The 15,750-nt window shown below is 53.2% G+C and overlaps 2 protein-coding genes across 3 annotated transcripts in view; one reads left to right on the top strand and one right to left on the bottom strand.

The window, feature by feature from the left end:
- Positions 1-15,057, top strand: ADORA2B (adenosine A2b receptor). Of its 2 annotated transcripts, XM_051636145.1 has the most exons (3): positions 1-653; positions 2,260-2,301; positions 14,355-15,057. In XM_051636145.1, the coding sequence occupies exons 1-3, from the start codon at positions 289-291 to the stop codon at positions 15,046-15,048; spliced, it is 1,101 nt and encodes a 366-aa protein (XP_051492105.1). In that variant the 5' UTR covers positions 1-288; the 3' UTR covers positions 15,049-15,057. The 2 variants fall into 2 exon arrangements, with proteins under 2 accessions (XP_051492105.1, XP_051492106.1); XM_051636146.1 differs by lacking the exon at positions 2,260-2,301 and having other exon boundaries at positions 2-653.
- Positions 9,636-15,750, bottom strand: part of ZSWIM7 (zinc finger SWIM-type containing 7) — a 20,353-nt gene continuing 14,238 nt past the window's right edge. Inside the window, exon 7 of the transcript XR_007891241.1 lies at positions 9,636-11,127. The gene's annotated coding sequence lies outside the window, so the exon portion shown is untranslated. The remainder of the gene's footprint in view (positions 11,128-15,750) is intronic.

Consider the following 15,750-nt stretch of genomic DNA (forward strand, 5'->3'; position numbering starts at 1 on the left):
GTCCCGTCCGGTCCCGTCCCGCGGTGCGGGCGGATGGCCCCGCGGCGGGCACGGCAGCCGGGCTCGGGCCGTTGGTGACCGGTGGCCCGTGGGCTCGCAGCCGCGGATGCCCCCGGGGGCCGGGCAGCAGGGGGGCCGCATCCCGGGGCTCGCCGCGCCCCTCCGGCCCCCCAGGCCCCGGCGGGAGGCGGCGGTGAGCCCGGGCATGGGCTTTTCTCTCCGGGCAGCGCTGCCCCGTGGCCTGTTGGTACCTGCGGACGGGTGCCCGGTGGAAAGTACCTTTTTCTCATGAACGCTTCTAGCTCCTCACCTTGGGCTCTCGCCATGGACACTATGAAAACCACCTACATCGTGCTGGAACTGATCATTGCCATCTTGTCTATCGCTGGCAACGTCCTGGTCTGCTGGGCCGTGGCCATCAACAGCACCTTGAAGAACGCGACCAACTATTTCCTGGTGTCCCTGGCAGTGGCTGACATCGCCGTGGGACTCTTGGCCATCCCTTTTGCCATCACCATCAGCATTGGATTCCAGGTGGATTTTCACAGCTGCCTCTTCTTTGCCTGCTTCGTGCTGGTGCTGACCCAAAGCTCCATTTTCAGCTTGCTGGCCGTGGCCATCGACAGGTACCTGGCTATCAAGATCCCACTGAGGTAAGAGACTGGAGTGGACACAGGGTGCCACATTCCCTGCAGGAACTTCTCATCTCTGGTGCTGCCATGAGAGGTTTGCTGCTCACAGGTGGTGATGGAAGCACCAAAGATTTGGCACTCACTGGGGTCAGGTTTTTCAGTATCCTGCTCCTGACTTCAGGATATACCTGGGAGCCCAGTTTCTTGAGGATGTTTGTCTTGGGAGGGTCAGTGGCTTCCTTGGGGGGACTATGCAGTGCTGGAGTGGTGTGCTTGGGATAGCTGTAGCTAATCTATGTAGGTATTTATACAGCCCCCCCATTGTGGTTACTGTGGTGTGACTTCAGTTGTGGTGTCTGAGCATCTCCAGGTAATTAAATATAGGAGCAACCACTCTTTCTCCTACTTCCCAGCCTGTTAGAGAAGTAGCTTTGCAGGCTGTTCTGTAACAACTCATCTCTTCCTGAGCTCAGGACACTACTTTGAGAAAGGCTGAAAGTAAACTTAAATAGGTCTTAATATGAATAACTTAGCTGTCTTCCAGTTTTTAGAGGGCTATAACGAATGGACTGCAAGCACAGTTTGTTACATTTACTGAAACCATGTTTCAGTGCTTGTCTGTGTTCTTCACCTTCCGAGCACTCCCCAGCAGGGCGTGCAGACCCGGCAGTGTCAGCTCGGTGTGTACACAGTGAAAGGAGAAGGGCTTCACACGTCAGTTTTCAGGATTTTTCAGTTTAAACTTTCATCCAAGCACAGTATCAAAGACATAATCAGTTCTCTTTGAATTCATGGGGCAGTGCAACATACTGGGGCAAAATGGAATGAGTATCTTTCCCAGACACTTTAGCAGCCAGTCAGTACAGCAGCTCCTGAAGCTTAAGCACACCAAAACCCCAGCTTTGCCTTACAAATGACCTGAGTCTGATAGTCTCAGTCTCCTTCCTGTCTCTGTTGTCCCTCCCTGAGATCAAGACGTAGATGGAGACCCCCTGGGGAGTCCAGAGCTGCTCAGGGGGACTGGTCAGAGGTGGAGGCTGTGGGGAATTGGAGCACATCGGGCTGAGCTCCATAAGCTGCAGCTTTCCTGGATTCTGCTCTCCTCTGGCATCTCCCTTGCACAAGTGATGAATTCACCCCAAAATGACTTTAAAAACCCCACCCTTCCCCCTGTTCTGGCACCTTGCATAAGAGAACTCTCGTTTGTTGGGCAAATACTAGTTAGTCATCAGGCAGATTATTAAAACTAGTAGTGGAAATGCACGTATGCTGCGTGGCCGCCTGTGTCATCGGCAAATGGAAATTCCACAGGACACAGAGTGAGAGCTGAGCTGCAGCCCTGGGCTGCACAGGAGGGAGCAAGGGCAGAGCCCTCCCAGTTGCTTCAGCATCCCTGAAACCAGTTGCTTACCTTCCCAGCCACTGCCTGGGCTCAGAGGTGGCTCCAGATAATCCTTTGGTGCCTCTTCCTGTCCTTCATTCGGGATTTTCTCGGGGTGGGACTCGTGGCACAGCAGCAGCTACAGAAGCAGGGCGGATTTTTGATGTTTTGGTTTAATCCCACCTCCCAGCACAGGCTGCTCAAGCACAGGCTGCTCATCAGGGTTCTCTTCCTTTCTACCACTAGTGATTTTTGCAGCGCTTGGCTGAGGATGTTGACCCTGCTGAGGTGGGTTCCTACCCTGCTGGAATCCGAGGCGAGAGCAGCAGATCAGAAATGCTCCGGGGATCGACTCCATGTCTGCAGAAGGGAAGTGGTTTTGCTAACTGACTAAATAGCAAGTATTTCCTCCGTGCCCTTTATTTTTATTTTTTTTCATAATCCTGGTTTCTAGCAGGTTTGCTTGACTCACCTTTAGGTCAGTCAAATGACAATGTGGGGCAGTTTTACCTTCCTTTGGGATCCTTTCCCAACATGGCTTTTTCACCCCATCTTAGGCCAAATCTTTTATCCTGTTTGCTCACACACCTTTGTTCCTATGAGCTCTTCCTAGCTGGACACAAACAGGCCCCTTCAGCTGTACATGGAGATCCAGGAGCCCCATCCTAGGCTGATCTGAAGAGTAAAGTTTGGATTAAACTTGGTCTTGGCATTGAGGCCCTTTTCCTTGCTCTCTGAGGTGAACTTTGAAAGGAAGAGGGTTTCTCCTGCTGGGAGTGCAGGGCAAGGGACTGGTCATTGCTTCGGCAACGGGAGAGTCAGGGACTGGTACTGAAAGGCTGCTCTTGTTTCTACAGCCAAGATCAAAAGAGGGTAGAGGAGGTGATACAAGTACCCTGGCAAAATGCTGCTCCACTGCACTAGGGTTTTCCAGGCAAGGCTGAGTTGGAGCTGTCTCCTCAGCATGTCTGTTCCTGAGATGCTCCACAGTGCTGGGATGGGTGAGGAGCTTGTTCCTGGAAGGAGGTTTGTACTGTGGAAAGGGGAAGCTGGTCATCAATTTGTAGGAATTGAGACCCTAGGGAAATATTTTCTCACTAAAACACTCATCCTGGGAGACCAGGGCAGAGTCTGGTAACAACTCCTGAAGTATTAAATGCTTGCAGAAATTATTTGTACCCAGCACTATCTGGCAATTACAATAATTAACACAGTTGTTGCAGAGCAGTGTCCCTGTCACATCCCCCAGTTCCCCATGGAAGCCTCTGGAGGGACACTGAGAACTGAGTGTGCCATATTATTTAATACTATTTCTGGGCTATTTAAGCACCCTGAGAGGCTGGGCAGGCACACGCAGCAGAGGTTTGCATTACAGCCAGGCTAATAATGGATTTTTCAGTTGTGTGGCTGAATCAAATAAATCCCATGGGGAAGAGGAAAATTGTTTCAGTCAAACTGAAACAGCCATGTTGAGATGTTTCAGTGAAACAAAATAATCCTGACCAACCTGGCAGATGTTGTCTGAGTTTCTTAACCCCTCTGATGTTGCTGTGCTGCTTTTTGAAATGGAGACATCCTTGCTGGAAAGGAGCTAACAAATTCTCATATCTAGACAATTGCAGAGTAAATACCTTCTAACATTTAGGAATGGTGTTTTAGAACCCCCCCTATTCTGGCTAAAAATATTTGCAGAATTTGACCTGAAGCCATGAATTCTTTCTTTCCCTTGAAACTTATTTTGTTTGTTTTTGACAAATGTGTTATATGGGGAGAATCCCCCACTCCACTGCCCACTTTGCTCAGCTACAGCTCCAAGTACTTTCCCAGGTTCTCCCTTCCCTGTCCAGGGCACCAGGACACAACTACTTGTCTTCAAATGCACTCAGCCCCTTCCTTGCATCCCACACCCCTCCTGTACCCCAGAGCTGCCTCTGTGTGCCCATCCCTGTGCCATCCAGCCACCATCCCTGCTCTCCTCTGCCAACATGACCCCTCCTGCCCCAAAAGCTTGCTCACTCACAGCACTTTTTCCAAGCAGAGTATCATGGCGAGGCAATGGAGCATCTCAGCAGCAGTAACTCCAGCCTGCAGTGTTTGGCAGAAGAGCAGTGCTAGGCTTTTTGTTCTCTGGCTTTCTCCAGGGCCAGGTTTTACCCCACAGTCCTGTAGCTGTGAGCCAAAGAAGATTTGTAGGTGGAATAAAATCTTTCCCTTTTAATTGCATTAACCAAAATCCTTTGGCATGCCTAGTAATTGTAGGTATGGGCAGATGCCTGGAACAAATGTGTCAGGAATTAGGGAGGGAAAAGAGTAAAGCAGCTCTGCTTCTGGTGCTGCCAGACTCCCACAGGAGCTGCTGCCTCTCTTATCTTTTACCTGAAGAAGGCACATGTCCTTTTCAGCTCTCCTCATGGGGACAGAACCCATTTGGCTCCTTGTTGCTCTTTATCTGATCCTTTCAGCTGTGCAGTGTCCTTTCTGGAGGTGGGTTGGCTGATGCTTTATGGCCACTTGCCCTCGCTGTGTGCTGCTGCTGCTGCTGCAAGGGAAGGGGTTCCTTATTCTCCAGCAAAGAATTGTTCCTGGGTTCCCTTCAACTCCCACTTTGCTCCTCAGCAAAGCAAACTGGTTGGTGTTTTCGGCAGTTGGGAGGGCTGGAGCCGCCAGGGAGGAGAGAAAATCCTCTTCAGAGCCTTGGTCTTCACCTGCCATTTTCTGTGCACCATCAGTGACACAGAATTGCAGCTGCTCTTCTTTCTTCTGCCCTTGCTTCATTTCCTTTCTGAAGGGAAATCCTTGCCTTGCCCTTCATCTGAACCCCAAGAAGTGCTGCTCACACATGGTGCCCAATCCTGAGCAGCCTGGGAGGCATCCTCAGCCCAGAGCAGTGGGTGCTCTGCCCCCCAGGTCCATCCCATGGCCATGCCTGGCTCCCCTTCCATCTCTTCATAAACTGAACATGCAGCAAAGCTGGCAAAGGTGGCAGGGGCTGCAGGCAGGGGCCTGGTGGGTTCAGCTGTCCCAGCATTAGGGAAGTCAGTGTCAGTTGGGCTGGACTGGGGCACATCCAGGGAGGTTTGTGCTGCAGCTGGGGGCCAGCAGCATCTGCTTGCCTGGCCAGGTGTTACCCAGGGCTGCTGCTCACTCCAGGCCTCAGGTGCTGTCCACTGTGGACACAGAAGCACAATAAAAAAAACTCAGGAGTAATTGCATGTGCCCTGGTGGCCCTAAACCTGAGGGAAGTAGAGGAATCACAGCTATCTTCAGTTGTGAGCAGTTCAGTTTCCTTAAGATACTTGTCCCAAACTTTTATGGGGTTTTTTTCTCCACCTCCAGAGTCATTGCCCTCCCAAAAAGCAAAAGTCCCTTCAGGAAGGGAATTAATTGTCTTTGAGATCTCTGATGCAGGTCCTGCAGAAGCTGGGGGGTACCAGGGATGTCAGGGAGAGGCAGCTGAAAGCTTCACTTCCAGCCTGTCAGCTGAGGGCATCGGTCCCTGGGCTTAACCAGAACCCAAAGCTTTGGGCTTAGGAGCTTTTTTCCATTTTGATCAGCCTAGTCTATAATTTTTGGATGAAAAAAACAGCTTTTGAAATCTGGTAGAATTTCACTCCAGAAGAATTTTTGACATCTCTGCAAAAATATATATATATTCAACCAAAATGTTTTGACAGCAAACTGTGTCATTCAGCAGCTACAAGTTTTTGCTGTGTTAGTTCAGGGGCTTGTTCTTGGGGTTTGTATGAGTTTGCTGTTTGTCACAGCAACAGCACATCCTGCAAAGCTGAGTCTTTTGGGAGGGTCCTGCCCTGGCCCCCTTGGCTGTGCCAGGTGGTCACTGGGCTCCTGCTGCTTTGTCACAGGCAGCTTTGGTCTGCAGGGCAGCAGGAATTGGTGACACCAGCTGTGCCTACAGATGTGTGTGTCCTCTCTCCTCTCTCCCCTCTCTGGCAGCTTTGTGAAGTCCAGTGACAGGCTCAGGGAGTTTCTATGTGGCAAAGAGTGGATTATCTCCTAATCCTATGGATGACATCAGGTCTGGGCATGAGCCACAAATAACCTGTGAGTCCATCCATGGTGTGTCTGTGCCCTTTTGCTCACCCTTCAGCACAGTGTGGGCACCATCCTGGTGCTGGAAAAGCAGGTGGTGACTGAGCAGCATGACCAGAGCTGCTGGACCCGCCGGGAACGAGGGACTCAGCATGGTTCCTGCAGGAACCATCTGTCCAGGTGGATGGGTGCCACCATGGCTGGGGCTCTGCCTGTGACCCCCTTCATAATTCACCGAGCACCTGAGTCATGGGTTCAGTTTTGGGCAGGATGGGCTCCTCAGGCTGCTGGAGCAGGCTGGGATGGGACACTGGTGGGTGTGTAGTGCTGGACTCTGTGCCAACCATGTAGGACCCACCAGGCCATGGGAAGTTCAGCTGGGGCTCTGTGGGGAAGGCGGATGGGTAACAACTTGCTTGGAAGTGTGGTGGGTGGAGAGGCCAGAGGTTTGGGGCCTTTTGGAAGGACATCAATGCCTGTTTCATGACAAAAAGAGTGATCCAGCAGAGATCTGCCACCTCCCCACCCTTATCTGGGTGAGCAGGGCACTGGGTGGGTGGGAGGGGCAGCGGTCCCACCACTGTTCTATTCACGGGCTCACACCCAACAGCTCGCAGTGAATCATAGCTCCTATCTCACCTCTGCCAGCCCCTTTAACCCAGCCACCCCGGGGCTGCACATCTGAGGTCTGACCGCTCTGGGAGGTTTGGAATGACAAAAATTCTCAGCCCCAGGCACCCTCAGGGAGATAAGGTGTGGCTGCAGAGCCCTGGAGGGAGGGTGGAGCCGAGGAGGAGCTCGGGAGGACTTCATGCTTGTAAGGCTCCTCTCAGCTTCATAGTCTTGGGTAGGGAGAACCAGGAATTTCTGCTCCAGGACTCCCAACCGCCCCACGGAGCAGGAAGGGTGGGCAGGTACCGCTCACACCATGAGCGCTGGAGGCTCCTGTGCTGCTGCCGCGGGCGCTGGGGAAGCACCGAGCTCCTCTCTTCCTGTGCCTCTGGCCACCTCCCAGCACCGGGCCGGGGGGCAGCAGCCCGGGGTTGCCCACAGCCCGCCCTGAGCCCCGCCTGTGTCTCGGGTCAGGTTTCGGTCCCCGTTTCTCGCCCCGTCCAGGCTGTGTGTGTGAGGCGTTTGTTCCAGGCAGAAGCGGGGGTGCGGGTGTGACCCCCTGCCCGGCGCGGGCTGCTCTGGAACCGCGTGGGTGAGAAAAGCGCCCGCACATCCTCCCGCGGGGCTCTGGGTGTTCGGCAGCTGCGCAGCCCCGTGCCCCCCACCCCCCTTCCCACCCCCCTTCCCACCCCTCGGCAGCCCGAGCTGCTGCTGCCCCTTCACAAGCCTCCGGATTCCCCGCGCGCGTGTGGTTTGCGGGGCGTTTTGGGCCAAAACGGCTCATTCCTGTTTCTCCTTGTCACATTCGTGCTCCTGAGGCCCTTCAGCCTTGCCCCGAGCCCGTGCGGTGCTGGCAGTGCCAGGGCTGAGGTGGGTTGGGGGGCTCATAGGACCCGTGCTGGGTGGGGGATGCTCCCTGGTGGGTTGGGGGGCTCCTGGGGTGCTCCCCGGTGGGTTGGGGTGTACGTGGGATGCTCGCTGATGGGTTTGGAGGCTCCCTGGCAGGTTGGGGTGTTGGTGGGATGCTCCCTGGTGGGCTGTGGTACTTCTCAGTGGGGTGGGGTGCTCTCTGGTGGTCTGGGCTGCTCCTTAGTGGGTTGGGGTGCTCGTGGGGTGCTCCCCGGTGGCTGTGTGCTCCTGGCACCCGGAGCAGGGGGGGCTGTCACCCTGTGAGCACTCACTCCTCTCCATCGAGTTTTTCCCGACAGGTTGAGGGTGGCACCAACCAGCTCAGGGGCGGCGTGTAGGGCCGTTCACGTTTCCCAGGAAAGCAGCAGGCACTGGGAGCACTGGGAGCAGCGGGAGCAGCGCTCCCGGCAGGGGGTGGCGGTGACCCCGCCGTGTGCTCACCTGAGGCCCCGTCCGGCGGACGCGGGGGTGCGGGGCGGGGGACACGCTGCTGTCCCTGGCGCACAATAGGGACAGATGCGGGAGGAAGCGATTTGTTTGCCGCTGGACACGGGGCAGGCACAGATGTCCTGCTTCCTGGGCTGACACCCTCACCGCTAATCACGTTTCTCACCCTCGCAGCCAACTCCTCCCTGGTTAAAAAGCACAGCTTTTATTTCTTCCTCCCCGCCAACCCCGACCCCACGCCCCGAGGTGCAATTTATGATTCGTTTAAAATATCCTGCCAGGATGTTTCAGCTGGTGTGTGATCTCCATTCCGTGCACGAAATGAGCTGAGCAGCAGCAATGGGGCTGATTTCATTGCTGTAGCTCCAAAGAAAAAAAAAAAAAGAGCAAGATGCAAAGTCCAGCTGCAAGTAGATGACAGGGATACAATGCTTGGCAGCCAAACTGCTCTCTCCCCCTGTGAATGGAGGTGTCTGTGTGTTTTCCTTCAGGCTTAAAATAGAAACACGTACAGTGATCACTGCTGATTTGTATCAGAGCACCTGCACACTCTGAGTTCTGCAAACTCACCTCCCTGCAGCCTGGGCATGGACTCTTCCCAGCTAAGGTTGCAGAGACATCCGTGTTCCCTGCTTGGACTAGGCAAGACTGGGAGGCTCTGTTAGGAGAGAAAATTTTCCTGCTGGAAAACTTAACGCTGGAACTTCGGTTACAGACACAAGAGGTGTGCGTGAACACCCCGTGGCTGTGGGCAGGCTTCACGGCCCCTGTGGAAGGCTGCTGGTGAGACCAAGGCTGACCGAGGGGGGCTGGATGGCTCCTGACATCCTTTTACTGCCAAAAGCTACATCTTTGCCAGCCTCAGGGATTGTACTTGGCACCCAGCAAGGACAGGGGACAGCAGTGAACCCACACACAGGGCATTTGCTGGGTCTTCAGACCATGGCAGAAGTGGTGGAGCTCATTTTTGTGTCTCCAGCAGTGTCCCAGAAGCAGAGGGGTAGGAAGAGGCTTTGGGAACAGGGCTGCTGTGGTGAGCAATGTGAGAGGGTCGTGCCACTCTGCAGGTGACAGTCAAAGGGGTCACCTCCTGCCAGCCCCTGGGCAGGAAAAGGGCTGTATGGCTGAGTGGTGCCCAGCCCAGCAGACCCTGCACCACAGCCCTGAGGAGCACATGGTGGCAAGTGCTGACGCAGTTTCTCAGCTTGCAGATCAGCCTTTTGTTCAGCAACACAACTCGAATGTTCAGTAAAACAAACTCTTTGCTATTGGCCCTGGTCTTTGCTAACCTCGGGTTTATTTACCCAATAATTCATTAGCCAGGGCCCAGGCCAGCATCATGGTCAGGGCCATCCCCAGAGTCCACCAAGCACCAGCAGAGCAGGTGTGGCACCACAACATTTTGACCAGTTCATCATTCCGGGCTGCTCGGGAATGGTGAGGGATTCTCCTCTATTCCTGCTCTCTGAGGAGACACAGTGTGGGAATAACAGCCCCTTCCAGGCCATTTCCTCCAGGGTCTTGCTGTTTTCTGCCCCAAGTCTCATCTCCCCAGATGCTGAATTATGCTGTGGCTTCTGGTGCAGTCTCCTTGATGGATGGGAGCTCAGGGGCAGCACCCTCTGCTTGGGTGATCTTGGGTCACTGCAGGGGTTGGTGGGGAGATGCCAGGTACGTGCAGGACATGACTCAGTTCCTGCCAGTTGGGAGCCAAACTGCCCGGGAGAGGCTGAGCTGGCTGCAGGCTGGCAGTGCATCCTGCTCCACTCCAGCCCTGCTCAGCAGTGCCTGCCTGGGTGTCTGGCTGGCATCCAGCTCTAGTAAAGAGCAGTAGAAATGCAGTGAGATCCTTTGGAAAAAAAAACAAACCCAAACCTGCCTGCCCATCCTACCAACCAGAGGCACAGAGCCTGGAGAATGCAGAGCGCCTTCCCGTGCCCTGTGCTAATGGACAACTTGGTGGTTGATGCTCTTCTGGAAAAGCTGTGGACCTTGCTGAGCTACCAGTGAAGTGGAGGAGCCACAGGACACAGTGATGTCTGCTGGGTGAAGGGCACCATGTCCAGCTGTGGGCCAGCTTGGGAGACATCTCCAGCAGCACTGGCTGGGATGGTTGCTCTCTCCACGGCGCAGTGGCTGGGAAGAGCTGCCTTGTCCCCTGTTTGGTTTTGGTGTCAGCACAGCAGGTACAGACCAGCCTGGCATCTGTGTGTGTGGTAACGTGGTCAGAGCCATGCTGGAAGAGCAGCTGAACTTGCCTTAAAATACTTCACCCACTGCACCCCAGGCTGTGTGACTGGGACCCTGGTGGCAGACCCAGAGTTGTGTGTGTCAGCAGAGCATCGCTCCGTGGTGGCATCAGGGCTCCTGCAGCCTGTCCTCTGCAGGGACACTGGGTGGGAGCTGAGAAAATTAGCTGCTTGATGATGATTACACCAGTAAAGAGGCTTTGCTTGGCCATGTCATAGGAACTAATACATTGCCAGGTTATTTCATCTCAATAAATCATTTTAAAATATTCAGCTGTTATTTACATTAAAGCAACATTTGATGCCTCTGGGCAGAAACAGAGAGGAGATTCAATATTTGTTACACATTAATTGAGCAGACTTAGATGAGTAAATTTACTTTAATGTTTTTTTGCCTAATAGTATTAAGCCTAAAAGAGAATGAAGGAGGGGTTTGCTGGGGCATTCAGAGCTGTGAAAATCTGTTGATTCCTTGCTCTCTGGTCATGTTCTGTGGAGCTTAGGAAAAGAGTTGAGTCTCAGCCCTTTCCTGTTTTTCTTGGTGATGGTTTATGTTGGGGGCCACAGTCCCATGCTGCCCCTCACCCATCAGACTTGGTGCCTTGGGCTGGTCAGTCAGGCTCTTCTTTATCACCTGATTCTTAACAGTGAACACCTGTTCACTTAAGACAGTGTCCCACCCAACAGGTGTATTGAGGTAATAACAAGGTAATTAATGAACCATCCCCAGTTTTCTCTTGGCTCAGCAACCAGCTGGGACCCTTCTCCATAGTCACAGTGATCATCATTGGTACCTGGGATCAATCCACTGAGAGCAGAGATATTGGGAGGAGTTTGCAGCACATCCCTGTGAAAACAAGGAGCTAATGTGAGGAGTTGGTCACTTTGAAGAACTATCTCCACTTCTACGGAATCACAGAATTGTCAAGAGTTGGGAGGGACCTCTAGAGATCATCTAGTCCAACTCCTCTGCTAAAGCAGGACTGCATCCAGGTGGGTTCTGAATATCCCCAGAGATGGGGACTCCTCAGCCTCCCTGGGCAGCCTGTCCCAGGGTTTTGTCACCCTCATAGTAAAGTTTTTCCTCATATTTAAATGGAACTTCCCATGTTCCAGCTTGTGCCCCTTGTCCCTACTGAGAAGAGTCTGGCTCCATCCTCCTTGCACCCACCCTTTAGCTACTTATAGGCATTAATAAGGTTGTAATTAATAAGGTAATATTAATTATAATTGATAATGAGAACCATTTCTTCTCTGATTTGACAAGCCTGCAGCCCTCTCCATTGCTCTGGCTCTTCCAAACCCAGGGCACCCCATGGTTTTCCCTCTCGTCCTCCTCCTCCCAGAGGCCCCCCAGCCACGCTCCTGCCTGCAGCTCTGCTGTGTGTGCTGGGGAAGAGTGAGCAGCACTTTCATAAACAGGCCACCATTACAGGCACTTAACTGGTTTTGTAAACCTTCAAGCTGAGCCTCCTCTTTGCAGAGGAGCTCAGGAGCAGAGCAGATGGAAGAATCCTTATTTGGGGCCTTATGTTTACAGCAAGAGGCAGCACCCACTGCCAGCAGCCTGGAGTGGTGCAGGGACCTCTCACAGCACACTGAGCTTGGTGGCTTCTCCTGTTGCTCCTGCCCACAGCCTGGTTCAGAGCACAAAGCTCTTGACCCTTCAGTTTTTCTTCCTGAGCAGTGTTCCCTGCTGCATTTTGCAGTCTCCCTACAGTGGTTTTTTGGGATGGGCTGTGACATGACGAGGCAGCAGAAACGCAACTGAAGTGATGGACTAAGTGTGACTAGCACAAGCCAAGCAGCCACGGTCTTCTCCTCCCACGTGCAGAGTTGTAGGTCAGCAGCAGCTCTTGGTGCTCCTACAGCACTGACTAAGTTCAGCCAACATTGTAGCTCAAGGCTCAGACCTTGCCAAGAGATCGGATTTCTGGGAACTTGCTCTGAATCAAATCTTAATGTTTTCAGGCCCCACAACCCCAGACCAGCTCCAGCTCCTGAAAACATAATATTGGGTTTTGAAAGCAGTGGGCTTGGCCTCACTGATAATTTCTCATCTTCTGAAGCAGTGACTTAGTAATAATGAGAGAAGAGTGCAGCAGAAACCCCTCTGTGGCTGGACCTGCCCTTTAGACACCCCATGGAGTCTGTTCCCAGCTCAGCATCACCTGGATGCAGCTGCTGCTCCCGCATCCTCTGGGGCCCTGCCCGGAGGGAGCCCCACTCACAGCGGCCATGCAGGAGCCCAGAGCTCCCCCCATCCCCCTCTGCCACCCAGCTGGTGCTGGCAGGACCCCTCCCTTCCCTCCTGCCTTTGCAGCTTGCAGGAGAGGGGACACTGGTGGACACGGAGGCGACGGCAGCGTGATTCACAGCACAGCTGCGGGTCTGTGGGAATAAAACCCTCCCCTGCCTCTTGGGCCGGAAGAAAATCAGAACAAACGTTCTTAGGAAAGGAGGAGCAGGGCAGCCAAGCCAGAGTAAACAAGCCCTGGGAGAAGGGTGTGGGAAGGGGGGGCTGTGTGTCAGCCAGCAGACACTGGCTGTGGACAGGACAGTGGTGGGTTTCTCATGACGACTTTCTGGCAGTCACTGAGATCTTCCTATCTCCAAAGAGCCATCCCACTGGTGCTTTCATGTTGGCATCTGCTCTGGTTGCATTCCAACAAGCTTGACTGTTGCTGCTTTAGGTTCCAGCCCTGTTTGTGCCTCTGAACATATGGGGGCTGGAGGGGTACCTTTCTTTTCCTGGCCATGAAGGCACCCAGTCCATGGGGCTAGGAGAGCTGCGGGCAGCACATGGCTCTGCACCCCTCAGTGCCCCTGGGCCAGCACAGAGCTTCCTTGGAACTGTGAGAGCAGCAGGTGCCCAAGGAACACGTTTATTTAAATATCTGGATCTTTTCAATCAGTTATGGTGGGTGAGCAGAGCACAAGCATCATTTGACAGCAGCAGCTACACCTGGCTCTGTGGTTTAATCCCACCGATGGCTTCAGCAGCTGCAGGTCTGAGTCTGTCTGTAGCTTCAGGACTTCTCCATGGTGTGTGTCCTGCAGAACCAGCACAGCACCTACCCGAGCAGCAGGGGCTGACAGCAGCCCTGGGCACCAAGCAAAGGTGCCCATGTCAGCACTGATGGTGGAGGGTGCACAATGCAGGGACATCAACTAAGGGAAGAAGAGCCCAGTGTCCCTGGCTCCCAGCTCCACACCTGGGTGTCAGGCTCCGAACGGAGCCACAGGCCCCAGGGTGTCACTCCTGAGCAATCCAGCATCAGTTGCTTTCAGATGCTGGCTCGGAAAAGTCTTTCTGGGTATTTGTTCTCCAGCCACAGCAAGCTCAGGGGGGCTGCAGCCTGGCATGTGTGAGGCAGCAATTGTGCTGTTTGGGAAACTGGGAGACTCCCTGGTTTCCACACACGTGTAGTTTCCACCTTAGTGTCTGAGGTAGCACTGGAAGGGGCAGCCAGAAGGAGACTGCTGCAAGCTCCAGTGAAAGCCAGCACTGCTGCAGGCATAAGCTGAAGCAAGTTGGTTGTGGTATAAAGGCTGTAAGTGTGTGGTGATGCTGATGGAGTCTTTACCTGCCTGTCATGGTGTGGAACTGACAGGCAGCAGCATCTCAGCTCTATAGGTCAGCCCAGAAGTTCATGTAGCTCAGCAACGTGCCCTGGGAGGCTCAGTAATGGATGCTCAGAGTAAGAGAGCAAGTTGGTGGTTGCAGAGTGAACCTCCCCCTGTTCTTGCCCTCCCTGTGGCTCATGCAATGATGAAGCCTTTTTTATGCCTGCAAGTCCTTCCCTCTTACTGAAGGCTGTTTGTGGGCAGGGGCAGTGCTGGGCAGCTCTCAGGAATAGTAAGTGAGTCACCTCCTCAAATCACTTTGTGTGGGTGTAGAGCACAGGTGAGATTTTTTTACCCCTCTGGTGATCACAGAGGTGAGGGAACTCGTGTGGGTATGGGTGGGGCTTTTGTGGCATTAGCCAAAATGCTGATGACTTTGACTGCAGGGAAGTCATGAGTGCTCATTTCTCTGCTTGCTCTATCTTGGTTTTGTTCTTGATGCTGTAGGTACAACAGTCTGGTGACGGGCAAGCGGGCAAGAGGCCTCATTGCTGTGCTGTGGCTCCTGTCCTTTGGCATTGGACTGACTCCACTTATGGGCTGGAATAAAGCCATGAGTGGTTGTCCCAATGCCACCAACGAGACAGGGGTGGACACTGGGACAGAGCATCATAGCTGCTTCATCTCATGCCTCTTTGAGAATGTGGTAACGATGAGCTACATGGTGTACTTCAACTTCTTTGGCTGTGTGCTGCTGCCACTCCTTATCATGCTGGGAATCTACATCAAGATATTCATGGTTGCCTGCAAGCAGCTGCACCAGATCGAACTGATGGGCAACTCCAGGACCACGCTGCAGAAGGAGGTCCACGCAGCCAAGTCTCTGGCCATCATTGTAGGACTTTTTGCCTTCTGTTGGCTGCCCCTGCACATCTTGAACTGCATCACTCACTTCCACGAGGAGTTCTCCAAATCCAAGCCTGAGTGGGTGATGTATGTGGCCATCATCCTCTCCCATGCCAACTCTGTCATCAATCCCATCATCTACGCCTACAGGATCAGGGACTTCCGCTACACCTTCCACAAGATCATTTCCAAGATCCTGTGTAAGTCAGATGACCTCCCCAAGTGCACCACTGACAACAACCACCACCTGACTGTCACCAACATTAGCTGTCCCACTGCCTCGGTGACCATATGACCGGGCACCTCCTGCTCCCAGGACTTTGCATCTCTCCCTGACACGACCCTGCCCTGTGCCTACGTGACCAGTTATGGTGACCTCCCAGAGGGCTGCTCAGAGATGACCACTATGCAGCCACACAGCTGTATTTTTTTATTTTAATTTTTGTAATTAACATAGTGCCTTGTAGAGGAATAACCTGTGGGAGGGGGGGTTGGGGCACTGCACCCTCAGCTGCTCACCCAGGTTGTGTGAGTGCTGGTGATCCTGTTGTATTTCCTTTCCAGGTCAGACACTGACTGGAAGACCCACCTGCTGGGGGGTGTTTCCCCCATTGTGCTGCTCATGACAACTCCTAGGATCTTTTTATTTTTATTATTATTATTATATAATTATTATTTTTTAATCTTATGATTCATTTAGGAGTAATAATTTTGTGTCTGTTTTTGAGTTGTTCTTTAAGTCCATACTTGACAGCACTTTGGTAATACCCTAATTATTCCATCAATTGTTTGATGCAGTGAGTATTCTCTGATGGGAAAAAGTCTCAGCCCAGTTGCTGGTGTGAAACTGAATCTGTGTTCCAGGCTCTGAGGGACGTGACTATGTTGATGTGAAAACAAGCTCAGAACTGGGCAGCTATTTCTGGCCCCAGCATGGAAGCCCTAGTTACTGAAAGAGCAGAATTTTAGAAAAGGGACTGAAGTTTGAGAAGGGCAG

This window comes from Apus apus, chromosome 18 (genome assembly GCF_020740795.1).
Source record: "Apus apus isolate bApuApu2 chromosome 18, bApuApu2.pri.cur, whole genome shotgun sequence".
Lineage (NCBI taxonomy): Eukaryota > Metazoa > Chordata > Aves > Apodiformes > Apodidae > Apus > Apus apus.

Excerpts from the sequence above, each read along its gene's own strand:
- ADORA2B (XM_051636145.1), top strand. The coding sequence starts at position 289 with ATGAACGCTTCTAGCTCCTCACCTTGGGCTCTCGCCATGGACACTATG. Across the intron at positions 654-2,259 it reads GCTATCAAGATCCCACTGAG|TGATTTTTGCAGCGCTTGGC; the intron begins GTAAGAGACTGG and ends TTCTACCACTAG. Across the intron at positions 2,302-14,354 it reads AGGATGTTGACCCTGCTGAG|GTACAACAGTCTGGTGACGG; the intron begins GTGGGTTCCTAC and ends TTGATGCTGTAG.